The sequence below is a fragment of the Vanacampus margaritifer genome, chromosome 1, assembly GCF_051991255.1.
Source record: "Vanacampus margaritifer isolate UIUO_Vmar chromosome 1, RoL_Vmar_1.0, whole genome shotgun sequence".
Taxonomy (NCBI): Eukaryota; Metazoa; Chordata; class Actinopteri; order Syngnathiformes; family Syngnathidae; genus Vanacampus; species Vanacampus margaritifer.
In genome coordinates this window covers 24,759,712-24,782,882 of record NC_135432.1, presented here as the reverse complement: position 1 = coordinate 24,782,882, position 23,171 = coordinate 24,759,712, and the positions used below count along the sequence as shown (strand labels likewise).

The 23,171-nt window shown below is 39.2% G+C and overlaps 4 protein-coding genes across 15 annotated transcripts; 3 read left to right on the top strand and 1 right to left on the bottom strand.

The window, feature by feature from the left end:
* Positions 1-1,155: 1,155 nt before the first annotated feature.
* Positions 1,156-9,602, top strand: LOC144036894 (putative tubulin polyglutamylase TTLL9). Of its 6 annotated transcripts, XM_077547872.1 has the most exons (13): positions 1,156-1,301; positions 2,116-2,208; positions 2,289-2,391; positions 2,479-2,664; positions 2,800-2,868; positions 2,954-3,047; positions 3,129-3,169; positions 7,555-7,642; positions 7,786-7,844; positions 7,941-8,137; positions 8,479-8,592; positions 8,893-9,017; positions 9,142-9,602. In XM_077547872.1, coding segments are annotated over exons 1-13 (1,242 nt in total). In that variant the 5' UTR covers positions 1,156-1,299; the 3' UTR covers positions 9,213-9,602. The 6 variants fall into 6 exon arrangements, 5 of the variants coding, with proteins under 5 accessions (XP_077403998.1, XP_077404007.1, XP_077403971.1 ...); XM_077547881.1 differs by lacking the exon at positions 2,800-2,868; XM_077547845.1 differs by having other exon boundaries at positions 2,954-3,169.
* Positions 9,603-10,074: 472 nt separating this feature from the next.
* On the top strand, positions 10,075-14,733 carry LOC144040551 (putative tubulin polyglutamylase TTLL9). 5 transcript variants are annotated; one of them, XM_077554831.1, is made up of 15 exons: positions 10,075-10,276; positions 10,348-10,394; positions 11,246-11,295; positions 11,380-11,472; positions 11,544-11,655; positions 11,743-11,928; positions 12,037-12,105; positions 12,180-12,273; positions 12,389-12,429; positions 12,901-12,988; positions 13,201-13,259; positions 13,343-13,539; positions 13,836-13,949; positions 14,039-14,163; positions 14,235-14,733. In XM_077554831.1, exons 1-15 carry the CDS (start codon positions 10,105-10,107, stop codon positions 14,276-14,278), a joined length of 1,491 nt encoding a protein of 496 aa, XP_077410957.1. In that variant the 5' UTR covers positions 10,075-10,104; the 3' UTR covers positions 14,279-14,733. The 5 variants fall into 5 exon arrangements, 4 of the variants coding, with proteins under 4 accessions (XP_077410957.1, XP_077410973.1, XP_077410966.1 ...); XR_013289765.1 differs by lacking the exon at positions 14,235-14,733 and having other exon boundaries at positions 13,343-13,541; positions 14,039-14,072; XM_077554847.1 differs by lacking the exon at positions 10,348-10,394 and having other exon boundaries at positions 10,102-10,276.
* A 214-nt stretch (positions 14,734-14,947) lies between these two features.
* Positions 14,948-18,523, bottom strand: fam217ba (family with sequence similarity 217 member Ba). 2 transcript variants are annotated; one of them, XM_077542224.1, is made up of 5 exons: positions 18,252-18,523; positions 18,008-18,168; positions 17,825-17,924; positions 17,253-17,317; positions 14,948-17,147 (listed from the first exon to the last, which is right to left on the bottom strand). In XM_077542224.1, exons 2-5 carry the CDS (start codon positions 18,112-18,114, stop codon positions 15,758-15,760), a joined length of 1,662 nt encoding a protein of 553 aa, XP_077398350.1. In that variant the 5' UTR covers positions 18,115-18,168; positions 18,252-18,523; the 3' UTR covers positions 14,948-15,757. The 2 variants fall into 2 exon arrangements, with proteins under 2 accessions (XP_077398350.1, XP_077398342.1); XM_077542216.1 differs by having other exon boundaries at positions 18,008-18,523.
* ppp1r3da (protein phosphatase 1, regulatory subunit 3Da) lies at positions 18,485-22,319 on the top strand. 2 transcript variants are annotated; one of them, XM_077542246.1, is made up of 2 exons: positions 18,485-18,671; positions 20,422-22,319. In XM_077542246.1, exon 2 carries the CDS (start codon positions 20,445-20,447, stop codon positions 21,363-21,365), a length of 921 nt encoding a protein of 306 aa, XP_077398372.1. In that variant the 5' UTR covers positions 18,485-18,671; positions 20,422-20,444; the 3' UTR covers positions 21,366-22,319. The 2 variants fall into 2 exon arrangements, with proteins under 2 accessions (XP_077398372.1, XP_077398363.1); XM_077542237.1 differs by lacking the exon at positions 18,485-18,671 and adding an exon at positions 18,678-18,930 and having other exon boundaries at positions 20,422-22,315.
* Positions 22,320-23,171: the final 852 nt, after the last annotated feature.

Sequence of the window (23,171 nt, the reverse complement as noted above, 5' to 3'; positions counted from 1 at the left end):
TACGTTTTTTTGCAATTATCCACACAAATAGTCCAAATGTAGGCAAAGCTTTTGGTCTGTGTGCTTGGAATGTCCAGTTAAACACCGGCAAGACAGAGAAAATGGAAGAAAATACAATACGGCCTTAGTCTCACCTTTGCAGCTGTAACTTGGAAAGAATTCCAAAACGGATTTGGAGTGTATGTGGAATTTGTTTTTCTTTTTATCCACAAGAACAAGAATCCACAAGATTTGTGAGCTAAGAGGTTACTGATGTTGGATCCCAGCAAGGGCCTGGCTCACAGTTCTTCTGTCTTGTAGGTAAAAGGACAACAATATTCAAAGGATCTCTGTACAATAAAGTCCAGTTCTTTGCAAATGTAAACTATAATAGCAATAGCCTAAGTTATATTTCTGGAATAATACTGTAAGTCAGGTAAAAACATACAATAATGGAATATTTGGGACATGCATGTATCCATTTTTTATAGTACTTGTCCTTATTATGGCTGTGGGTCAGCTAGAGTATATCTCAGCTGACTTTGGGCAAGAGGTAGCCTGGGCTGGTTAATCCCACGGCACATCATATATAAACAAACACAACACGCAAACTCCACACGGAAGGACTTGAGTCGAGATTCAAATCCAGGACCTCAGAATTATAAGGCAGAAGCTAATACAATCTTTGTAGAATCAATTTTCGAATCTTTCAAAGTTCGAATGTACAAAGTAGTTATAGCTGGTAATTTATTACAATGTTCTGGCCAATCCTATAGGTTATTAACTACAACATAGAGTTTTGTCATTGAATCTTAAAATTTCTCTTGTGATATTGCTTAAAACTGGGCAGCATCATTTTGTAGAGTCAAATTTTAATTAAGCTACCTTTGATTGCGTTGATTGACCCAATGTGGTGCTGGTGAGTGTAGAGTGATGTTTACAGTTTTCATACATCTACTACCGTCTCAAATTAAGCGTGTTTTCATGTGGATTTTGTTTCATGTCTTATCCGTTTTACCGGACATTTTTAGCAAAACAAAGCTGGAATGTCGCCTGTTCCAACCGTCATCATCTGGCGCTACTTGACACGTGACGCTCAGAGGCACTAGTTGCTTTATGATGTCATAGAGCGGTAACTCTTGTCAACCGCTTGTTGCAAACGTGTTTGCCTTTTTTGTAGGTCGTAATAGTACAACGTGGTTTAAGCACTATACGGTCTTCTGCTATAGGATAAATTACTAAAGTGACACCTTTCTTCATAACAGCATTTTCGCACGTCTTGTCGAGTTGAGAAGCAGTCGGTGACACTCCAGCTTTGTAATGTACGCTGTTGTCACATGTCTGCTGTTTTGTTGCTTGGTTATAATGGCTCACTAACGGACACTACGAGCCCATTAATTGTACCTTGGAAAGCATTCTGTGGCTAGCGCCTCTGCCTCACAGTTCTAAGGTTTAGTGTTCAAACCTGTGTGGATTTTGAATGTTCTCCCCGTTCTTGTGTGTGTTTTCTCCAGCTACATTTTCCCACATTGGAAAAACATGCATGTTAGGTTCATTGAAGATGATTACATTATGGGCATATGTTTGAATATAAGTTAATAATTGTTTTTTATATGTGCCCTGTGATTGTCAGGGTGTAAATAACCCAGTGTCAAATAATATGTGAATGAGACAAATTAGTCCTGGTTTGCTAACAGAGGGGCCAAATTGGGAACAGGTCGTAAAGATAGCAGGGGAATGAGCGTTGTCATCGAATGAAGTGTGTAATTTGTAGCTAATGAGTAGGAAATTTTTGGTTTGCTTTCTGAAGAATGACTAACAATGATTATAGCATGTAAAGTGCCACCTTACTTTAGCAGACGGGTCACATGTTAACACAGGGCTTGCCATATACTGTTTTCTACTGACAATCACTGTACAAGCACTGCCGGACAAACTTTACCAGATGTTGTAATGATCAGTCATGTTTGTTCAACACACCACCTCTAGTCTGGATAGCAATGATGTGTTATTCTCTTTATGACAATTCAGTTTACCATCATTCCAAATACCAACATCAGGAGCTGCTGTTTAAAATTAACTACTAGTCTCACATGACAGGTAACGTCTTGTGATTTTTATTTTTTTTTAAATCAGGGAAGGAAGATATGTGGTGCGCTACAAGTGTAGTCAGATTGGCCCTATACAGGATGTCTTGAGGCAAAGGCCAGGCTGGGTTGAAGTCAAAGAGTGAGTAGTTTACATGGTCGTCATGACAAGCTTTAGTCATATTCGTTATTTGTTGTTGAGCAATTACCTTTTTCTTAAAGTGATTGTGAATGGGATTTCCACTGGTGTGGCGTGGGCTGGCTCAAGGAGAATTTGTACATGGAGGAACATGTCAGAGTCAACCATTTCCGCAACCATTATGAGGTGAGGAATCATGTGTGCCATTAGTTTTACGAATGAATTCCTCGCTTTCAATAACAACACTACAGTTACATGTTATTTTTCATTCAGCTGACCCGCAAAGACTTCATGCTGAAAAATCTGAAAAGATTCAAAAAGAATCTTGAAAGGGAGGCCAGCTGCATGGAGGGCTCCAAATGTGATTTCTTCCCCTGCACCTTCGCAATGCCTAATGAGTATCATCTCTTCGTGGAGGAGTTCAAAAGAAACCCTGGCAGCACCTGGATCATGAAGCCAGTAAGCTCATATTGAACACAGATCCAGGACAAAATGGCTTCAGAAAAAAATATTAACAATGACTATCTGGCATAAGATAGAAGTGAATGATGTCACCAATTAATGAGACACTAAATTTAGAGCATATTTTTGCAGGCAGCAAAATCTCAAGGGGCAGGCATATTCCTTTTTAAAAAACTAAAAGACATCATGGAATGGAGAAAGGTGTGTGATTTTGAATGATATTAAATAGATGGATAAACAATACAAAACACATCAATGTAATTTGATTGATGATATTGTGTTTCAGCATGATGGCACCCGCTCAGAGGAGCAGAAAGATGCAGCTCAAGTGGAAAGCTATGTGGCACAACGCTACATTGAGAACCCCTACCTACTTGGTGGCAAGTCACTGACTCAAAAATCGAATTATACAAAGCAAATGTATTGCACTATATATTTACTGATTCACTACCTCTTCACAGGTAGGAAGTTTGATCTGCGGGTCTACGTGATGGTTACATCAGTATGTAAATTCATTTGTGAAGATAACATTTACATGTATTTTAAATTAAAATATTGTACACAGATAATTCAAAAATTAGGCTATTCATAACCTGGCACCCAATCCCCCTCCCAGAATGGGCATCTTCTCGCTAGAAATAGCACAAAAAAGTGGCAAAAGACAAGAAGTTGAGGAAATACATTACCCCCAAAAAATTGTCATTGTCAGTTGTTGTTTTGTTGTTGTTTTTTTTAGGAAATCTCATTCTTAGGCAAGGGTGTCAAGGTTATCAGAAGTCAAGGAGAATAATTTGTTAAACTATTGTTCAAGTTAGCGTGAAAAAGGTAACAAAAAATGTGTGCAATTTCAATGTTATTTATTGCATGCAACAATTTGAAATTTTGGTTAACGCTCCTTATTTGTGTTTACGGGCCACATAAAATGATATTGCAGACCAGATCTCGACCATGGGCCTTGAGTTTCAAGTCTGTATTCTAAAATATCCCAAAAATATATTTTTAGAGCAGCATCAACTGGTGGGTTGCAACCCAAAAGTAGATTGCGGATCCATTATGGGTGGGGTACAAAATTACAGTGAGTTCGCCTTTTTTGAGATTGCTTTTATATTTATGGCCCATACTGAGTTTTTCATACAAATACTGTACTATAAATATGAGTCTACTCCTACTTACTATGTACTGGTAGTATGTACTAGTGTATCTTAGGTTGGTGATAGACCATGGAGCGTTGCAACTTGCAAACAAAATTGTGTTATATGATCAAGTAAAGGCCCCTTGAACCCTGAAGTATTTAATCTGCATCACTGTATGCTTTTATTTGAGCGAAAAAATTTACTGGCGGTGGTGGATCTTAGAGTCGGGAAAAAGTCATCAACTGTGAAAGTAAGAATTTTAAGCCTATGGCGGCGGAGATTGGGGGCAAGGCAACTGACAAAGTTCCAATTTACAGTCTCAATAACAGTTATTCTATCCAGTCAAGAGCTTGAGAAACATGTTTGACGCTTGCATAAAGGACAATGCCACCGTTTTTGCAAGCGCTTGGTACTTAGCTCACCAAGATTGACTGCTCATCTCTTAACAGATTTAGGGCCAGCATTCCATCCTGCCCTAAGTCTTATGGCCTCTGCTGGTCCACGCAATTCGAGTAACAACAATCGAGTCCTTAGAAAGTAAAATGATCGGCCAGCTGCACAGCCTTACCAGCATCTCACTGCATGAAATATTGGATGCCCCGCCTGGTTCAGGGACTTGTAGGATGCTAAAGTGTCAGCAGCTGACATTGAGGTTAGAAGAACAAGTGAGCGGGGCAGTAGGGCTCCAGTAGCAGAGAGCATGGATCATGGTGGGACGGTAGCCTGTAGAGCAAGAGCACCTGATCTAACGGCTTGTAAGCTAATTTATGTCTGGTTTCCAGTGCAGGTAGTCCACAATGCCTTGTGAAACCCTGTAAAACCTCTATCTGGAGAAAGAACGAGACAACCTGTGCCTGTTGTGCTCTGGAAGAGGCCTATTACAAGGAGCTGCCAAAACCACCAACCAAATCAAAAATGGAGAGAGACCCCCTGTCCTCTCCCCATAGGCTCTGATTAGCAGTTGCACAAATACTTGGGAAAGTACCTTATATCACCACAGCACATTGCGACAACCTCTCTCTGTCTAGACATGATCATCACCTCAGCGGCATCAAAACACCTTATCATGTTGGAACTGACAACGCCCCGTGAAGAATACATTGAGAAAGCCAAGGACAGGGAACGTGACAAGAACCAGAAACTCGTGAAATGGTGCAAGGACAGAGGCTGGAAAAAAATCGCAGTCAATAGAAGTCTGTTGCAAAGGATTTGCGCAATGCTTGCTCTGTAAGGTCCTTAGTCAACTGAGCATGAAGCTGAAAAGAGGTCATATAATCTGCCAACGTAGTCACACTTGGTGGCCTTGGTTGAAAAGGTCTGATCCGTTGGTTACCTACTGGGGCAGAAAGTCATGGGCCTGATCATCCCTGGCTGGGTCACCATTTGTGAGGGTGTATGTTGTGACGCAAACCACCTTATGATCCAAGGTCACATCCCTGATGGTGAGTCCCAGTGAATCCTGGAGAGGTTTCTTGAATATATAGGTCTGGCACAGCTAGTGGCTCCTAGGAAAAGATTAGGTGACAATTAACAAAAAATATTTGAAGAGAGCACAGGAAAGATGGCTGCCAACCCCGAAAGATGGCAGCCTGGACAGTACAGTAATAGTATAGGTTAGCAGCCAATCATGTGTCTTTTATGAGGATGAACACAATAAGGAGCGTTCTAATCAACTAAGCTTTTAGAACACAGGATAAAGGCCATGGGAAATAATGAAAATACAGTGGTACCTCGGAGTTTGAACATAATTCGTTCCTGCGAAGTGTTCAAAGTCCGAATTGTTCAACCTCCGGAAAAAAAATTATCATAGGAAATAATGTAAATGCAAATAATCCGTTCCCAAGCTCCAAAAACATAAAATTCCCATTTTAATTTCTATTTATATTTTTTACATTTACACCCTGTACAGTATTTACACAATAACAAAAACAATTAAAAAACAATTTAAAAAAAAAAACGTTTTTGTCGTGTGATGGCATCAGGTGATGATAAATGCTATGTTAATGCTTGCTTTAGTTCAGTCCTGAGTTGTGTATTGGGCATATTGTTAGAGTACTAAGCGGTCTTTGCGAGCGTTGTTTAACGTCAGGCACGTTGTTGAACAGCTAAGGGGGGGGGGGGGGGGGTTCCTCGTGCCAGTATTTACAGAAGTCGTCACGGTAGTTACAACGCCGCGATAAACTCCTTTCTAATTCCACTGTGGTTCGTAGCCCTGTATGTTTTCCTTTGCTGTCACTGGCACTGTTGTCTTTCTTTGGGCCCATGGCGAAGAAAATTGTCATGGAATAATCAAAATGCACTCACGAGTATGGAGCACCTCCGGGAGTATTCGCGATCTGACTGGAAATGAGCAGCGCATCGTCTCAACTACCGCAACGTGAGCATTCGGCATTGCTCGGCTTCATTCGGCTACCCGTTTTCAAGGTACATTCGGCTTAGCTCGTTTTGCTTGGGTGTTCGAACTCCGAAAATGAGTTCAAACTCCGAAAATGAGTTCAAACTCCGAGGCCTTTTTTACTCCGATTTTTGGGTTGAAGTCCGAATTGTACGAGTTCCGAGACGTTCAAACTCCGAGGTTCCACTGTAACAATTATGTTTAAAGTACTTTATTGTGTCATTTCTAGCTAAAAGATGCCCAATCAACAATTACAAATTAAGTATAATGATGAAAATGTAACCCACCTATCAGATTAAGTAAGATAACAATGAAATTGATCTTTTAAGATTTGACAAACTTGGACTAGCATCAGAAGAACCCAGATTCTTATTGAGACATATGTTTGAGCAACAATAATGACACAACACAGATAAACAGTTGCGTAGCAACGCATGCATTGTTGCAACATGGAAAAAAAACAATTGGTATTGAAAATAATAAATTGCAAGAAAATTGTGCGCACCAAAAAAATAGCTCAGACCTTTTAGTTAAACTCAAATTGTTGGGGCCCTTTCTATAAAGTTCACTTGTCCTGTGTGACTGTTTGTCACCTCCAAGGGTAAATCCAAAAGATGTATGAAATGCTTGTCCTACCACGACCAACCGTCTCGCAGGGACTATGAAGTTGTGTTTTTTGTGTGTGTGTTCAGCTTCTTTTATACAGTTAACTTGTTTTAACAGGCTATTAGCAATGGCGAATAGGGTGTCTCTAAGTAGCATAACACGTTGCTCAACGTTGCAGTATGCTTTGAAGGCTGGGCGTCGTCGAACGCTCTCACCACGTACAAGAAAAGAAAAATGGGGAAAGAAAAAAATAAGTTCTCCAGCATGCAGTATTAGCTCCGATCCAACCTGCGTTTAGACTAGCTACTGCTCAAAGCAGTATTCACTAAGTAACAGTAAGCGGGTCTCAAATCTTCTCAAATCTACTCAAATAGCTTTCTAAACTTTCTGCTTGTGTCGCTGCTTCACCTCTTCGTAACTGCGGCACGTCACTCGCGAAGTAAAAGAAGTACTAGAGCGAAAGCGCGCCAAAACTAACCTCTCAATCCATAGGCTGAATGTGACCTATGCTGCTTCTGATTGGCTGAGGGCACGGGGGGCCTTCAGGTGCACTTGTGAAAGTTAGTTTTTACCATAAAAATGCGAATACAATAATTATCTTCCTCTTTTGAATTGGTTTTAAACCAATTTTATTTCTTTATGACTTTTCTCGGTCCCCAAAAGTAGATTTTACTTCTTAACTTAAATTTATACCTGGGTTACAAAAACAATACGTACACAGTATCTAATAGTGTATGTGATATTGTTGTTCAGTATTTTCCCTTGAAGGCATGGCTGTATCGAGAGGGATTTGCTCGCCTCTCAAGCACACGTTTCTCCCTGAGTAGTATTGATGACAAGTGTATCCTTTTTGAAGATTTATGGCAGTGTTGATACGATTCTGCAATTGGTACTTGGGTTTTAGTTGCAATATAGTGCTCATTCCATTTATGCTGCACATTAAACATCAAAGTTGCTACATTTTCCTTATTGCCTCCTACACAGATGTGCATCTCACTAATGTGGCTGTACAAAAAACAGCACCTGACTATGATCCAGAAAAAGTGAGTAATTTCACATCCACGTGACTGCTACCTGCGGTTGCCTCTGACATCATACCAGCTTTGTTCTCCTAAAAGTATGTGTCCGCCATGACATAGGGTTGTAAATGGAAGATACAGAAGCTCCGCAGGTACCTGACTGCAAAGCATGGAAGGCAGGCGGTGGAAACTCTGTTCAAAGAGATGGATAACATCTTCATCAGCAGCCTTCAAAGTGTGCAGAAGATCATTATAAATGACAAACACTGCTTTGAGCTCTATGGCTATGACATTTTGTTGGATGAGAGCCTCAAACCGTGTGAGTTTAAATATAAAACACATTTGCGTGTGTGGCATGAGAACAGAGGCATCCATTTGTAATGTACACACAGATATGCACATAACCCAAAGACACACACAAACTAAGATTAGCACGCAATGTCTGTTATTGAACATTAAACCTGCTGACACACAGATATTAAAACAGTAGTAAAATATTTGGCCAAAGGAAAGTATGACTAATAAGACAAGTGTGTTCCTGCAGCATTAATGACAATACTTCTGCAAATCGTATAACATTATTTGCATTTCTACTTAAAGGCTGTCATTGAAAAGATGACCTAATGGACAGTTATGCCAACCCATATCCTTTTTTTAGGTGGTTAATTGAAGTGAATGCCTCGCCATCACTTGCACCTAGTAGCCAGGAGGATTACGATATGAAGTACAGCCTGCTGGAAGACACTGTGAATATTGTGGATATGGAGGGAAGGTAAATCACCATGTCGTTTGACAGCTTTCGTTGGGATTTCAATGTAAAAACTATATGGGCAAAAGTCTGCACATACCTCTTAATGACGATTTGGGCTTGGGCTCAACGCTAGAATGGCTTCCATGACATTTTAGCTAATTGTCAACTGCATGGGAACTTTGGTGAACAGTTCCACTGTAACCAATACCGTAAGTTGCAATACTTTTGTCCATACAGTCAAGGATACTGTAATAATTTCAATCAGTGAATGTCATCTCTTATGAGCACGATACAGACAGTAACAGAGCTGTTCCGCCTCAGGTTGACTGGAAAGGAGAAAAGGGTGGGTGGATATGACCTCGTGTGGAATGACGGGCCTGTCTATAGCGAGGACGTCGACTCAGAAATATTTGGCTGTTCATGTTTAAAAGCCAACACATACTTGGGTAAGGGAGCAGCTTGTTTGGAGTCAACAAGCTTCTTTTTCAAGGTTTAATAAAACATGTACATACTGTAATATCACATTGAGCAGAATGACAAGATGATTATTTAATGTACCTTTTTTTTCAGGTTGTGTCAATGACAGGGAACACCAGTTAAATTCTCTCCTGAAAACATTTCCTGGCCAGAAAAGGACATAAACTTTTCAGTTTGATGTTGTACTTCTAAATAACTTTCTTCTTGACCTCAGTTGTAACATTAGTCTCAAGAGTGCCATTGACTCTTTTTCTCACTGGACCGCAACTTGAAATTACTTCTGTCTGTTATCAACGTTTATTAGCTATTCTTTCAACAAACTGTATTATGTCACGCATTGTTCACATTGTTCACATTTAGGTCATTCTTTCCAGATTTTACTCCTACCTTGTTTTGTCATTTGTTTTGTATTCTGATGTCGGTGTTATTCCAAGACAAAACCCATTTGTGTATGTTTGGATTGGCAATATTTCATTTTGGCAAATCTTCATGATATTAACAATGGGCTGTTTATTTGATGCATGTGCTAGATAAAGTAAATCACACTGATCTTATTGTGCGTTGCTCTCTTGCTACTTCCTTTTCCTGGTACACGTGGTTCAGTACTTGAGCTGTGGATGAGTCGTGAGTGGTGCTGCTAGGTGTAAGCAGAAGCATCCACTGGCAATGGACCAATGCACAAGAAGAAAGTGAATATGACAGAATGTTGGTGAGTTAGGAAGGATGACAATGCAGGCAGTGGAGGATACATCACAGGTGTACATGGAAGACTCATAGGCTCTTTTTGGGTCAGTGGAACTTAAATAACAAAGGGCCGTAAGACCTGAGGAGTAGTGGTCTTTATAGTCACCATTTCAAGATGTTTATAAATTCAACATTTTAACTGCAGGGCGTAGCTTTACAGTATTTACCTTCCATCCATTGTCTACTCTGCTTAGCCTCTCTGAGGTTGCTCGTATATATCTATATAAATATAAAGTATAAAACATGGAAAACAGGCTGGATAGTGGCGTTCGGGGACCGAATTTGACCACCCCTGGATTATATGCTTGCTTTATGGTTATCATTCTGAGCTGTAATACTGCTGTTCTCCACTGGGTGGTAGACATCACATTACATAAACTTTTTCGATTTGCTCCCTCTCAAATCCCGTACAGGACGATAACGACGTCGCACTTCCGATCTGCACTGTTATGTAGTTACCATGACAACAGCAGCTGTCACGCGGGTAAATGTTTTCCATTCTTTGTTCTGTCGTCAAATTTTACCTGAAATTTAACGAATTCGTCCACATGTCAGTGACCAGGTTAAACAGTAATGGGATGTCATGTGTGTTTACGAAAGAGGTACGTACGTCACCTTAACCTATCAAACTAATACTATATTATAAAATATGCTGAGTTGCATTTGTGCACAGCCGTGACAAACTTTAAAATATATGCAGATGCAGTCACATGGTAGCACTCGGTGTTAATCAAAATAAGGCAGAGGCTTTATTCTTAAAAATTGTGCAACGATTAATCAACATTGACATCAAATTAATACTCATTTATTTAAATAATTATTTAATATATTTTTAATGTAATATTGCCCTAATGCTCAGATTTTCAGCTTCTCAAAAGTATATATCCAATTTCTGTAGTTCTCCATGAAAGCAGACTCATTATCTTTTTGTTGAATCAAAAATAATATATTTGCTTAGGAAAACAATGATTAACATTTTTGCGCATTTTCTGACATATGGACCAAACGAGTAACTAAATCATAACGTATGTTTGTGCATTTCCAGCACTATCAATTTGAAATAATTTCCTGTTTTATTAATAAACGGTTGAAAAATAAAACATGTTATTATTATTCAATTAATTGATTAATAAATAAACAACAGACTAATCGATTATTATCGTAATTGTTCTTTGTTGTCCTAGTAGTATATTATAGGACAGCAAATATATATTTATCCATCCATTTTCTTAACCGCTTAGTCCTTCCTCACAAGGGTTGCAGGGGGCGGTGGAGCCTATCCCAGCGGGCTTGGTTGCCAGCCAATCCAGGGCGCAAATATATCATTATTATTATTATTTTAACTATTATTATGGTAAACCACTGTTACTGTGTGCACAGTTTGAACACTAAGATACCGGTAGTTCTCACAAAATTGAGTAACTAGTTGAGGGACTTTTTTCCTCACCTGCAGGCAATTGGGTGCAAATCATCCAAAGATTGTAGCAAGCCCACTGAGAAGCGGTGAGTGAAGTATTTAATGTTTTGTTTTGGTTTTTATTAATGATGGACGCAGCACATCTCAATATGGTGACATTTTTTCCTCAGGGAGGGAAGATGTGCTGTGCGTTACAGATGTGGCCCACTTGGCACCATACAGGATGTCTTAAGACAAAGACCAGGCTGGATTGAAGTCAAAGAGTTAGTTGTGGTATGTTGAAACATCAATGTATTTGATATTGTTTGTTAGGATTGTGTTGTTTTTCTTACAGTGATAGTGACTGGGACTTTCATTGGTGTGATGTGAGCTGGCTGAGGGAGAATTTTGATCATTCATACATGGAGGAACACGTAAGAATAAACCACTTTCGCAACAATTACGAGGTGAGGGCCTAATGTCAGCTTGCGTCAGCTTGTTTTATCACTTAAACCCACAGCTTTCAATAATTTTTTTTCTATTTCATGTTTTAGTTGACTCGTAAAGATTTCATGTTGAAAAATTTGAAAAGATTCAAGAAACATCTTGAAAGAGAGGCCAGCTGCATGGAGGGCTCCAACTGTGATTTCTTCCCCTGTACCTTTGCACTGCCTAATGAGTATCATCTCTTCGTGGAGGAGTTCAAAAGAAATCCTGGCAGCACCTGGATCATGAAACCGGTTAGGTCAAATTCATCACAGATGCAATGGATGACTGTTTTGTTTAGCATACAATAGAATGTGAATGAGCTCATTTACAGCATTTAAGAGAAATTCATGTTTTCATAGGCAGCAAAATCTCAAGGGGTAGGCATCTTCCTTTTTAAAAAACTGAAAGACATTGTGGACTGGCGGAAGGTATACTGTTCTGTTTGTATGTGATTGCACATAACAGCATATATTGTGATCTGATTGATAACATTGTGCTCCAGCATGATGGTACCCGCTCAGAGGAGCAAAAAGATGCAAACCAAGTGGAAAGCTATGTGGCGCAGCGTTACATTGAGAACCCCTACCTACTTGGTGGTAAGTCACTGACTCAACAATCTAATTTCATAAAGCAAATGTATTCAAAAATACACAATACACTTCAGAAAGAAGTAAAGCAACATACATGTACTAATTTGTTACTTCTCCACAGGCAGGAAGTTTGATCTGCGGGTCTATGTGATGGTCACATCTGTATGTTTAAGATTCAAAATTATATTTAAATTTACATTTTTACTGTAGTTAAGACCAACATGATTCATATGCTGGACAAATGTTGAGTTGAAATGTATTTATACTTTTTTTTTAATAAGTATCTTTTAGATGGGAATTATACGAATATTCCTCAATGTTTTTATGACATCTTGAAAATTATTGAGGAAACTCTAAAGCATTCTGGATATACTCAAGAGCATTTTCAATGTACTCTACATTTAGAACCTATTAGAATTGGAATACTGAAAATGGCAAATCTATTTTTAATATGATCCATCTGTATGTATTTCAACATGTTCTTGGGTCATTTCCAGCCAGAATATAGGCTACAGTATTCAACAACTTTAAAAACAAAACAAAACCAAAACACACACTTTAACTCAGAATTTTGTCAATGTATGAATTATTTTGGTCTTAACTGTATATTTAATATGTGTTATTGTTGCTCAGTATTTTCCCTTGAAGGCATGGCTATATCGAGAGGGATTTGCCCGCCTCTCAAGCACACGTTTCTCCCTGAGTAGTATTGATGACAAGTGTATCCTTTTTCAGAATTTTTGAAGTATTTCTATTGATTGATTCAACCTTTATGTTGAACATGCGGTTAAAAAAAAAAGATTTGTAAGGAAAAAGTACTTGATATGTTTATGCACGATTAGGTTTTTGTTTCAAAGTACTGGTCACATTTCCTTTACATGTTTAGTTTCCATTCATAAAAAATCCTGCATTTTCCTTAGTGCTTCCTTACAGATGTGCATCTCACTAATGTGTCTGTTCAAAAAACAGCACCTGACTATGATCCTGAGAAGGTGAGTAATTTACAACACACGTTTAATTGATAATGTTATATCTATTCCTCAATGCTATCCTAATTGCTTGTGCCTGTACGTAGGGTTGTAAATGGGAGTTACAAAAGCTCCGTAGGTATCTGACTGCAAAGCACGGAAGACAAGTGGTGGAAATCCTGTTCAAAGAGATGGATAACATCTTCATCAGCAGCCTCCAGAGTGTGCAGAAGATCATTATAAATGACAAACACTGCTTTGAGCTCTATGGCTATGACATTTTGTTGGATGACAACCTCAAACCGTGTGAGTTCAAATACAAAGCACATGCTTTCCATTAGGCTATGGATATGTCCAAAAAAAGAAAGAAAGAAAATAGAAAGTACTAACTCTTTTACTGTAGAAATTAACCAAATGCGGTTCTGTATAATTTACTTCAGTGACAAGGGGACATTGGCCCAACTGCCTCACTTCTCTGTAAATCTTTAAATTGCATCCTAGACATTTTGTTGAAAAGTTTGTTCTCCCCCAATGAAGGTCTAATGCTGCTCTTAATTGCTTATTATTTGGCCATTGATGCCACTCCTCATCTTATTGCAGGTGGTTAATTGAAGTAAATGCTTCTCCATCACTTACACCCAGTAATCAAGAAGATTACGAGATGAAGTACAGATTGCTGAATGACACTTTGAATGTTGTTGACATGGAAGGAAGGTACATTTCCACGGCCTCAAAAGCAAAGTTTCATATTTCATGCTGCATTGCCACTAATAAAACCGTATTAATCTTCTGCACCTCCTCAGGTTGACTGGAAAGGAATCAAGAGTGGGTGGATACGAACTCATGTGGAATGATGGGCCAGTCTTTAGAGAGAAAGTCAACCCAGAAATATTTGAGTGTTCATGTTTAAAAGCCAACACATACTTGGGTATTTATACTATTTACAGTGTTAATAATGTACCATCTTTTGTCAAGTCTTGACACATGTTCTTTTTGCAGGTTGTGAAAATGACCGTGAATACCGGAAGGTCCGGAAAATTTAATGTGCTTTCACCAAAGAACTTTGTATGACAGAATGTGCTTCATGGTGTCATCCATGCCTGCAAGTAGGTTTAAACATCATTTGTGATCACGTATGGCTCTATTGTTGTGGTTAGTCAACATACGCGATTTCCAGCCACTGTGGGCTGTGGCAGAGATCATTTGGTGTGCCTCATTAATTTAGTATGTAACACTTGTAACATTTTTGGTTAATGGTGTGCCTGTGATTTTTTTTTCTTCTTACGTTTTAATATGTGCTTTTAATAAAAGTTAGAAAACAGTGGTCTGGCTCTCTAACATTGAATTACTCTGCTACAACTTTCTTTGAATTGCAGTAGGCTATATACCAAGCCTAAAAGGCATAGTGGTAAGGGTGTATTAAATAACGTAAAATTTTGGATGTGTAATTTGTGTTTTTTTGTTTGTTTCTTAAATAAAAATCAATATGAGCACTGCAGTTTGGTACTTGTGTGAATAATATGTATCTTTACACTGAACACATTTTTGACATTCAGCATCAAGGAAACCCATTTACATGTGTGCGCATCGCAACTCCTTTTATGGGTTTACTTTAGTAGCCAAGTACAATCTACCATTATTTAAAAATTTATCGCATGACATGTGCAACATGCTATTGAACCACTTTGATTTAAGAGTGAGACAGCACAATAGACAGTTATTTAGTTTTTTTAATATAAATATTTGTCATGAAGTGTATGACACATACTGTATGTAAACATAATAATGACAATGATGAATACAATTGCAACACATTACATAAATATAACTATAATGTATAAAATTTGGAAAAATACGCATTTACATTCATAGCAAACATTACTGTCATTACTTTCATAAGAGCTCAGCTCTGCAAAATACAGTTCATTTTCAAAGACAACCATTCGTACTTTCATACACAAGAAGCCCTTTTGAACAAAAATGTGAAATTATTTGCACATGTAAAAGTGGCACACCCTGCAACACACTGCAATTTATTAATAAGCATGCTTTTCAGACAGGGAAGCAATGAACACACAGACCATCTTAAAATTAATATAAAGTGAGTGAGTAAGTAGGTAAGTAAGTAAGTAAATAAATGAATAAATAAAACATTCCTACACTAGTAGCTGGTAACCATCACTATGGATTGCTTTTGTTAAAACTTGGCAAGTGGTTGCCATTTTCATGCCTTTTTATAAATTAGTAGCATAACAAGAAATGAAAATGCTGTGTAGTTTGGTACAAATTGCATGAGCATTCTGAGAAGACATAATATTCTCCTGCGCATAGTGTAACTTTCTAATCGTTATTTGCTGTTGCACATAATGCTGTGCTTTGAAATTCGGATAGTTATATGGTATCTCTTGAAAGTGATCTGGACAGTGGCGTGACATTATAACGCGTTAGTATTACACGAAAGCAAGCATAGGTTCAGGGTACAATGCTAAGTGACCACAGAGTAAAGCACTACAGGCCTACAGTTAATGTTGCTTTGCAGCAGAATGGACTGGATTTTTTGATTTTCCACCACTAGAAGGCGCTTTAGCAAGAGACTGCGGCTCTTTAGCAGCTCTTTTCATGGCGCTCTTAGATGCTTGACCTCCTGCTGTTGTCCTCTGCCAGTCATCTAATTTCTTCGAGGTGATGGCCCCTTTCTTACTTGACCCTACAACATGTTTCTCAGTACCTACTGCTTTGACCACACTAGGTTCCTTCTTGACATCGGTCTCAGAGTTGGTTCTAACTCGACTTTTCCTCACCTGGCCTCTACCGTTTGGGTTTGCTCCCAATTCCTGGGGTTGTTTTCGAGCATTGCCTGCTGCATTCATGTGCCTGAGATGACTCCTTCCTGCTGAAGGGCTCACTGGGATCTGAGCTCCACCTCCGCCTTGTGCTCCTTGGCTCTTACCTTCTTTGGTGGCTTCTTGTGTTTCGCTGCAGCTTCTCTTCACAGGCGCCCCTGGTCGGGTTCTGCGCTCCAGCAGTGGGCTGAGACGTGAGTGGCGCTGGTAGGCGTAGGCAGAACAACTCCCCTTGCACAAAGGGTAGCGAATGTGACAATGTGGGCAAACTGGCAGGTGGGACTGTGTAGCAGCAGATGCTGGTGAAGGGGGATTGATGACAAATGGGAAGGCTCGCTGGCTGTGCCACGGGCCTTTAGGGGAGTTAAGTCGGGATGATGGGGCTGTATGAGGTCTAGGAGAGTGACCAGGTGTGGCCTGAGGCCTCGTGTGTCTTCCAGGTGGGCGGCTGCTCTCAGCTTGAACGGTTTGAATTTGGAGCCATTCTAACTGCAGCAATCTTTCCAGGAATTTCTCCAAAGGCCCCACCGGTTTAGGCCTGGGGGCACCACGACCCTCTGTATGAAGAAACACTGCAAGCTGTCTAAGGCTCCAGGTGTTGAAAGGTGGAGGAAGAAAGTCTGGGTAACAGTGAGGAGGTGTCTCACTCTCATCCTCATCTCCATTCCCATGAGGTCCAGGGATGTCCAGTGGGAAGTCGTCAGAGTTAATGACCTCAGCTCGCAGATTTAGATGAGGAGGCGTACAAGGAGTACAAGGCGATGGCAGCACAGGCAGCCTCTCTGAGTCAGATAGGTCACTGGCACTGTCACTGTCGTCAACCTTGTAGGGATCCTGAAGGGCCTCTGGCATAGGGGCTGGGGAATGCGGGTGCCCTGGCATGTGTCGTAGTCCCGATATAGGGGAGAGGGGAAGAGAGAGTGCTCGTCGATTCTTACCCATGCCCCCGTGATTCTGCTGTAGCTCGGAGCTGCATTGTGACATTCGTTGATGGTTTCTCCTTTCCTCATGTTTTTGCACACTCGAATGTTGGCCCAGTTGAGGTCTTGCATCTCGTGCTTCTGCCGGGCTGTGAGAAAGACGCACACACATGGAAATGCTTGTGAGCATTCAATGATTGACAGTACCCGAAACAGAATCTTTGGGAAGAATACAAAGTTCTTTTAAAACATACCTAGGGAGTTTGCTTGTATTCCCAGAGGTGCTAGATTTTAACTTGGAACTCCTCGGCTGTGAACTCTGTAAAACAAACCTCTTTTTTTATAACACAACTGTAATACTGTAAAATCAAATTAAGATTCATTAAATCCCATAAATTATATGAAAATGAAAAAAAAACACAATTTCAAATAAGTCAAGTTTATTTACATAGCCCTTTATCTAGTCCTTCTCAAATAGTGAGGGACGGTGCTATGCCAGGGCGGCGTGTGTGCCTCCTTTTTTTGCCGTACTACAATAAACTGTAATTGCACATCCACTAGAGTAGGTGGCAGTGGTGCTCTCATTGTCAGAGAGTGCACAATGAGTATTAGTTCCTTTGCAGAGGCGTATAGCAATTTTATTTACAAATGATACTATTTATAGTTGCTGTGGTGGTTTGGGGGCGGGCGGGCGCTAAATATTTTCTCAATTCGGGAGAGGCTTCACAATCACATGTCCACAGTTGACAAATGTTGATGACATTTGCTGATCAACACCCCCCATTAAGTGTTGTCAGTGTTGTCTACATATTAGACATCAATTCACCTGCTGCACTGTTTCCACGATGTTCTGGTCCTGACCTGGTCCTGGCAGGCCACCTTTCGCTTGGCCCACTGCTTTCTTCATCTTCTTTCCTTTCTTTAAACTGTGCAAACAAAGATAGGTCACGGTCACCTCAACATTCACCCGATATAATTCAATTTTAGGACGTTGGATTAAATGTCCTACCTGGTGTTCGGTCCGCTATTTTCAGTGTTTTTGACGCGGATCTTCTCTTTGGAAACGACGCGTTTCAGTGTCATGGATGCTGCGCGCTCTTGTATGATGGGCCCCATGTTGCACTCTTTCAGCGGTGATGGTCATTTGAGTCTGCCAACTAAATTAACACTCTAGCGAAAGAAAACAAATGATATATCGGATCAGATGTTCAGCTGTAGGAATAAGGATGTTAACACCCATTCTGGAAAATTACTGCAGCGCATCATGCGTCAGTGTGGAGTCTGCGGACAGCTGCCTCTGCCCAGCGCGTTGCTACCGTCTCTCCAGTTAGTCTCTTCTTTGCAGCAACACAGCTTCGAATCCATTGACGCGGCGGCACAACGGACGTATATGGTTATTGTTCATCTCCACTATCGCCATTATCCAATAAATAACACGGCCATAGGGGTAGTTCGCTTTGTTTGACTCGCCTTCCCCGTCAGTGACAGGTTTGTTTACCTGCCAGTGACTGGCCCGCTGCTAGTCCTGACGTCAATTTACAGGTGCATTGTGGGACTAGAAGTTTAAGCGTTCATATGTTGCTTTTGAATCGAACAATACAGCCATTTTAGTTAGTACTAGGTTTCATCACTGATAATCAGCGATAGAGTATCTCTGGAGAGGATTGAGACAGGTACGAGAAAACATGCTGTATTGGTTTTAGACATAGGTCACGTATTTTACGAGCACTCAATCCCCCATAAAACATCAGTTCAAGTGCAGCTTCCTAAACGGCTGCCCGCGTGATAGCTAATCGTTATCAATAGAAAGTGTTGGTGCCTTTTGTCTTGTTTGAGGGGCTAAAGTTATAGATCACGTCGGAGAGACTATCAGACAGAAATGAAGGATCAAGGCGAGACTGCAGCCTGAAACAGATCCACGTTATTTATATGGTAAGATAAAGTTAACGTATTTGTTTAATGGATGTGTTGAGGCACAACTTTAACATTGCATGCAGCTTTGCACGTACTCGTCGAATACACGCCCACCATTTCCTGTATTTACTGTTAATGTTTTCTCATGCACATCTATGCCCACCACGTCCGATTTCCGTCAACTTTGCACCAATACAGTGCATTTTGGGGGGATGCGATAGTGAACAACATTTTGTTGTCCATTCTACTATAAAAGATAAAATGGGCAAAATGATGATCGATCCGTTTTCTGCATGCCATATGGATTCCACATGCCCTAACATTACATTGGAGTAGTGCAGCTATCCTTATTAACATTAAATCAAATAAAAAAAGAAAACTACGAAATAACATTAACGTTGTTGTTTTTTCAAGTCTTTCTCTGCTTTTATTTGAAGCAGTTTTAAATATTTTACATGTTTTTTTTCCAAGGCTTGCTTTGTGCTGAATCTGTGCTTGCACGGTTGCCCTGTGCACAACTCTGACAACGAGAGCGCCACTGAGCTTTATGTCCCCCTTACCTCTTTTAGTCCGTTAAATTGAAATTCTACTGTAATAAATAATAATAAATGTATTTATACCGCACCTTTCAAGCAATACAGTACAAAGTGCTTTACAAACAAAATACATTTACATAAAAGCAATCGAACAGCCGTAAGTAAATTGGACATAGAAAAGATTAATAGAATAAAAGAAAACATACATACAATATACTAATACAATATAAGAATTTAAACTGTAAGATCAGTAAAAGCAAGCCTAACAAAATTAGTTTCCAGACCCGCATTTTTTCTGCTGGGCAAATGTGTTTTTATTTTTGCTGATTTTGACTTTTTTTCCCCACATAAGAACAACATGGAAATGTTTTTGGGGGGTTATCTCATTTTTTTTAGTTATAGTGGGCGCCAGGATAATATGGCTGTAATGTGTTATAAACTTTATATGCTTATATGCAACATTTTTAACATGGACATCATGTAAATGAACTTGTGTTTGTGATGGGTATGGAAGATCCAATCATGAACCAGAAGTGTTGACATCATCCAAATTATGCGTTTTATTGGTTTAGACACGCAAATATGTCATGTCCACTGTGACCATCTATGGGTCTGAAGGGGTTAAAAGATGAAAGACTGCGCATTTTTGAAATTGTTTGGGAGGCCGTTCCAGAGCCTAGGCGACTTAACTGAAAAGGCTCGATCACCCTTACTTTTTAAACTTGACTCTAGAACAGCCAATAATGTTTGGTTAGCAGATCTCAGCAGTCTTTTTGGTCTATACTAATTTCAAAGCTCACTCATATATTCTTGTGCTATTCTGTGGAGTGCTTTAAATGTTATTATTAAAAATTTTAAGTCTATTTCAAATTGGACCAACAGCCAATGCAAAGATACCATATCTCTAATAAGTGTATAGAGTACACATACTGTATATGCACTAGAGTTGAATCATTCCCAACATTCTTCGCAGGTGAGCACCAGTCCTCTGACAACATGGACACAGGGTGGTTTATTGGACAAGAGAAGATTCTGCCTACATCATCTGAACACGAGACTGGCGCTGGTAGATTATTTTCGAAGCCCTGTATGGCCATTAATCTGAAAGAAATGCTACGGCAAGTACGGCAAGTAAAAAGTGATATGGAGAAGAGGCCGATTCCCATTCGCCCGCCGGGTCCCAGAGTGTCAACGGCAAGTGGTCGGGACGTTCAGACTCCCTTATCTGAACACATACCAAAATCCATCATCCGACAACGCTCACAGTCTCTGCCTCCTATCACAGAAAAAAACAGGAAATGCAGACATGTTGGTGTACGATTTATTGACTCCCTGGGCCTTGACCTGGAGGATATCAAGTTTTTTAAATCCGCAGAGGAACCATGCGTACCTCCTCACGTCAGCTTTAGATTACTAATGGCTGCAGAGTTGGCCGACGGAAACCATTTGGAGATATCCTTGCCTTACTTAAAACCACTTTTTGATCAACAACCCGGCGATCATCCAGCATTTTTGCATCGTCTCTGCAAGAACAAAGTGTGTCTCGAGAGAGTCCTATATTTTGAATTTGGTGTCATCGGTATTGCCCAGGTGCTCAATCTAGATTTTGAGAAAGATGTAGCAACTCGCTATTCATTTACAGAGTGGAAGAGCTATGCAGAAACTAAGGCCTCATGGATTTCTACTAGCTCCAAGATCTGTGAAGGAGGTCAACTCACTTGTGATGTGTTCCGTTTCCACCTGCCTGTCCCGCCATTCCTGCAGCCTGGAGCAGTTTTAGAATTTGCCATCAAGTACAAGGTTTGTGGAGCCGAATACTGGGACAATAATCATGGAGAAAATTACAAGTTAGTTTGCCATAACTACAAGCACACTGTGCCCAAAGAATGTGAGGATAGCATGGTTCACTTTTTTTAGGACGCTGACTTGAGACACAAAAATATTAAAAGCACACTTATTGAAAATGACTTGCTTGTGATATTGAGAAGTCACTTTTTGTAAAAAAAAAAAAAAAAAAAATACTAATAATAATATATTTAACAAAATAAGATTTGTTTTTACACCTGGCGTCAGAATTAACTTTAACTTTTGACTTGGTGGGAGACAAACACTTTCAGTAAATGCATTTATATCTGCCTGTGGCTTCCAGTTAAACGTTTGTCTTTTTATATTGCATATATTATATATATATATATATATTATATATATATTTATATTGCAGTATTTGATATGTACATATTGCCTATGTTTGGACTTGCATTCAAAATAAGGTTCACCAAATATACCATAATGTATATATTATATTTACTTAAAATGAAGCACTTTTTTCCCCCCATCTCTGTATTTCAGTTTGCTAAGTCATTTTAAAAAGAAAATTCTCCATATTAAAAAAGCATATGTTCCACAAATCTCCGCAAAGCCTAAAGTATGTTTGAAGGGGGACTATAAGAAATGAAATATATTTTGTCATGTGTTGTTGTAGAATACAAATAATGTCTATTTTGTGTAATAAAGATATGATAAAATGTCTAGTGTTTCTTATTTTTCAGCCATCAAAGCATTACCAGAGGTAGTTATAGCAATCGTTTTTACTGGACAGATTGGTGTCATACACTGAATTACCATAATCAAAAAAGTCGATCAATCTTGGTGAAATGTGTAAATTGTGAATGGCGGTCATGTGCTTTGCTTTTTTTAATTAATCAAGTGGATACTTTTCTGTATTTCAGAGAACTTTAAGACAGAATACCCGGGTAGTTATTTTCCAAATGTGTGTACCGTTAATCATTCAATTATGGTATAGATGTCACGTCATGCATCACAGCATTCAGCATGCAAAATAATAATAAAAAAAAAAGTCATATTTAATACATGCACAGCAGCACAACCAACTTCCGTATTAGACAAAACTTGTTTTTTTGTTTTACATGACATATCTTTAAGAGCAAAAAAAGATGAAAATATCCCATGTTTAGGTTTGTTTCGTGTTTACACACATATCTTGTTGTATGTAAGTAAATAATGTGGATTGTAGCCTATATGAGTGTATGTATGTACAATGTTATAACGCGGTTTACTTTTCGCGGTATTGCTGATTTTGTGTGTGTGCAATTTTGCATGCGTTTTTTTTTTACAGTAATATATGTATTTCAAAAAAATTATGAAGGTTTGAACATTGAGAATGTTTAAACAAGAGAGAAATGTGAGAAAATGTAAATGCCTCGTTGAGAAAAGTGTATAAACCGTGAGATGAGGGGTTTTACAGCCTTAAAACATTTATAACAAATGTAAAACCTAAAGCTAACTACTTTGCGGATTTCATTTATTGCGGGTATTTTTGGGAACCTAACCCCAGCGGAAAACAAGGGAACACTGTATACAGTACACAATAGCTATCTATCTATCTATCTATCTATCTATCTATCTATCTATCTATCAGGTTTGGGGGTTTTGGTGAAAATAAGAATGTAAACTTTGTCATAAATGTGTTGCTGTCATTAGGGTAATTCTTTGTACACAAATGTAGATTTTTTTCCAAAACAAAACCCTGTCTGAATAATTGGATGAATGAGTTAATTTTGTGAAGGATAAGAAAGCCACGAAACTGCTTTATCTACTGAAGCGGTTTAATTTGTTTTAATGCCCTCAATGTTTTTTTGCCCTTTTCTTTTTTATTATTTTTTTATTGTTGTCTTTGTATGCTGCATGGCTCTTGATACAGAG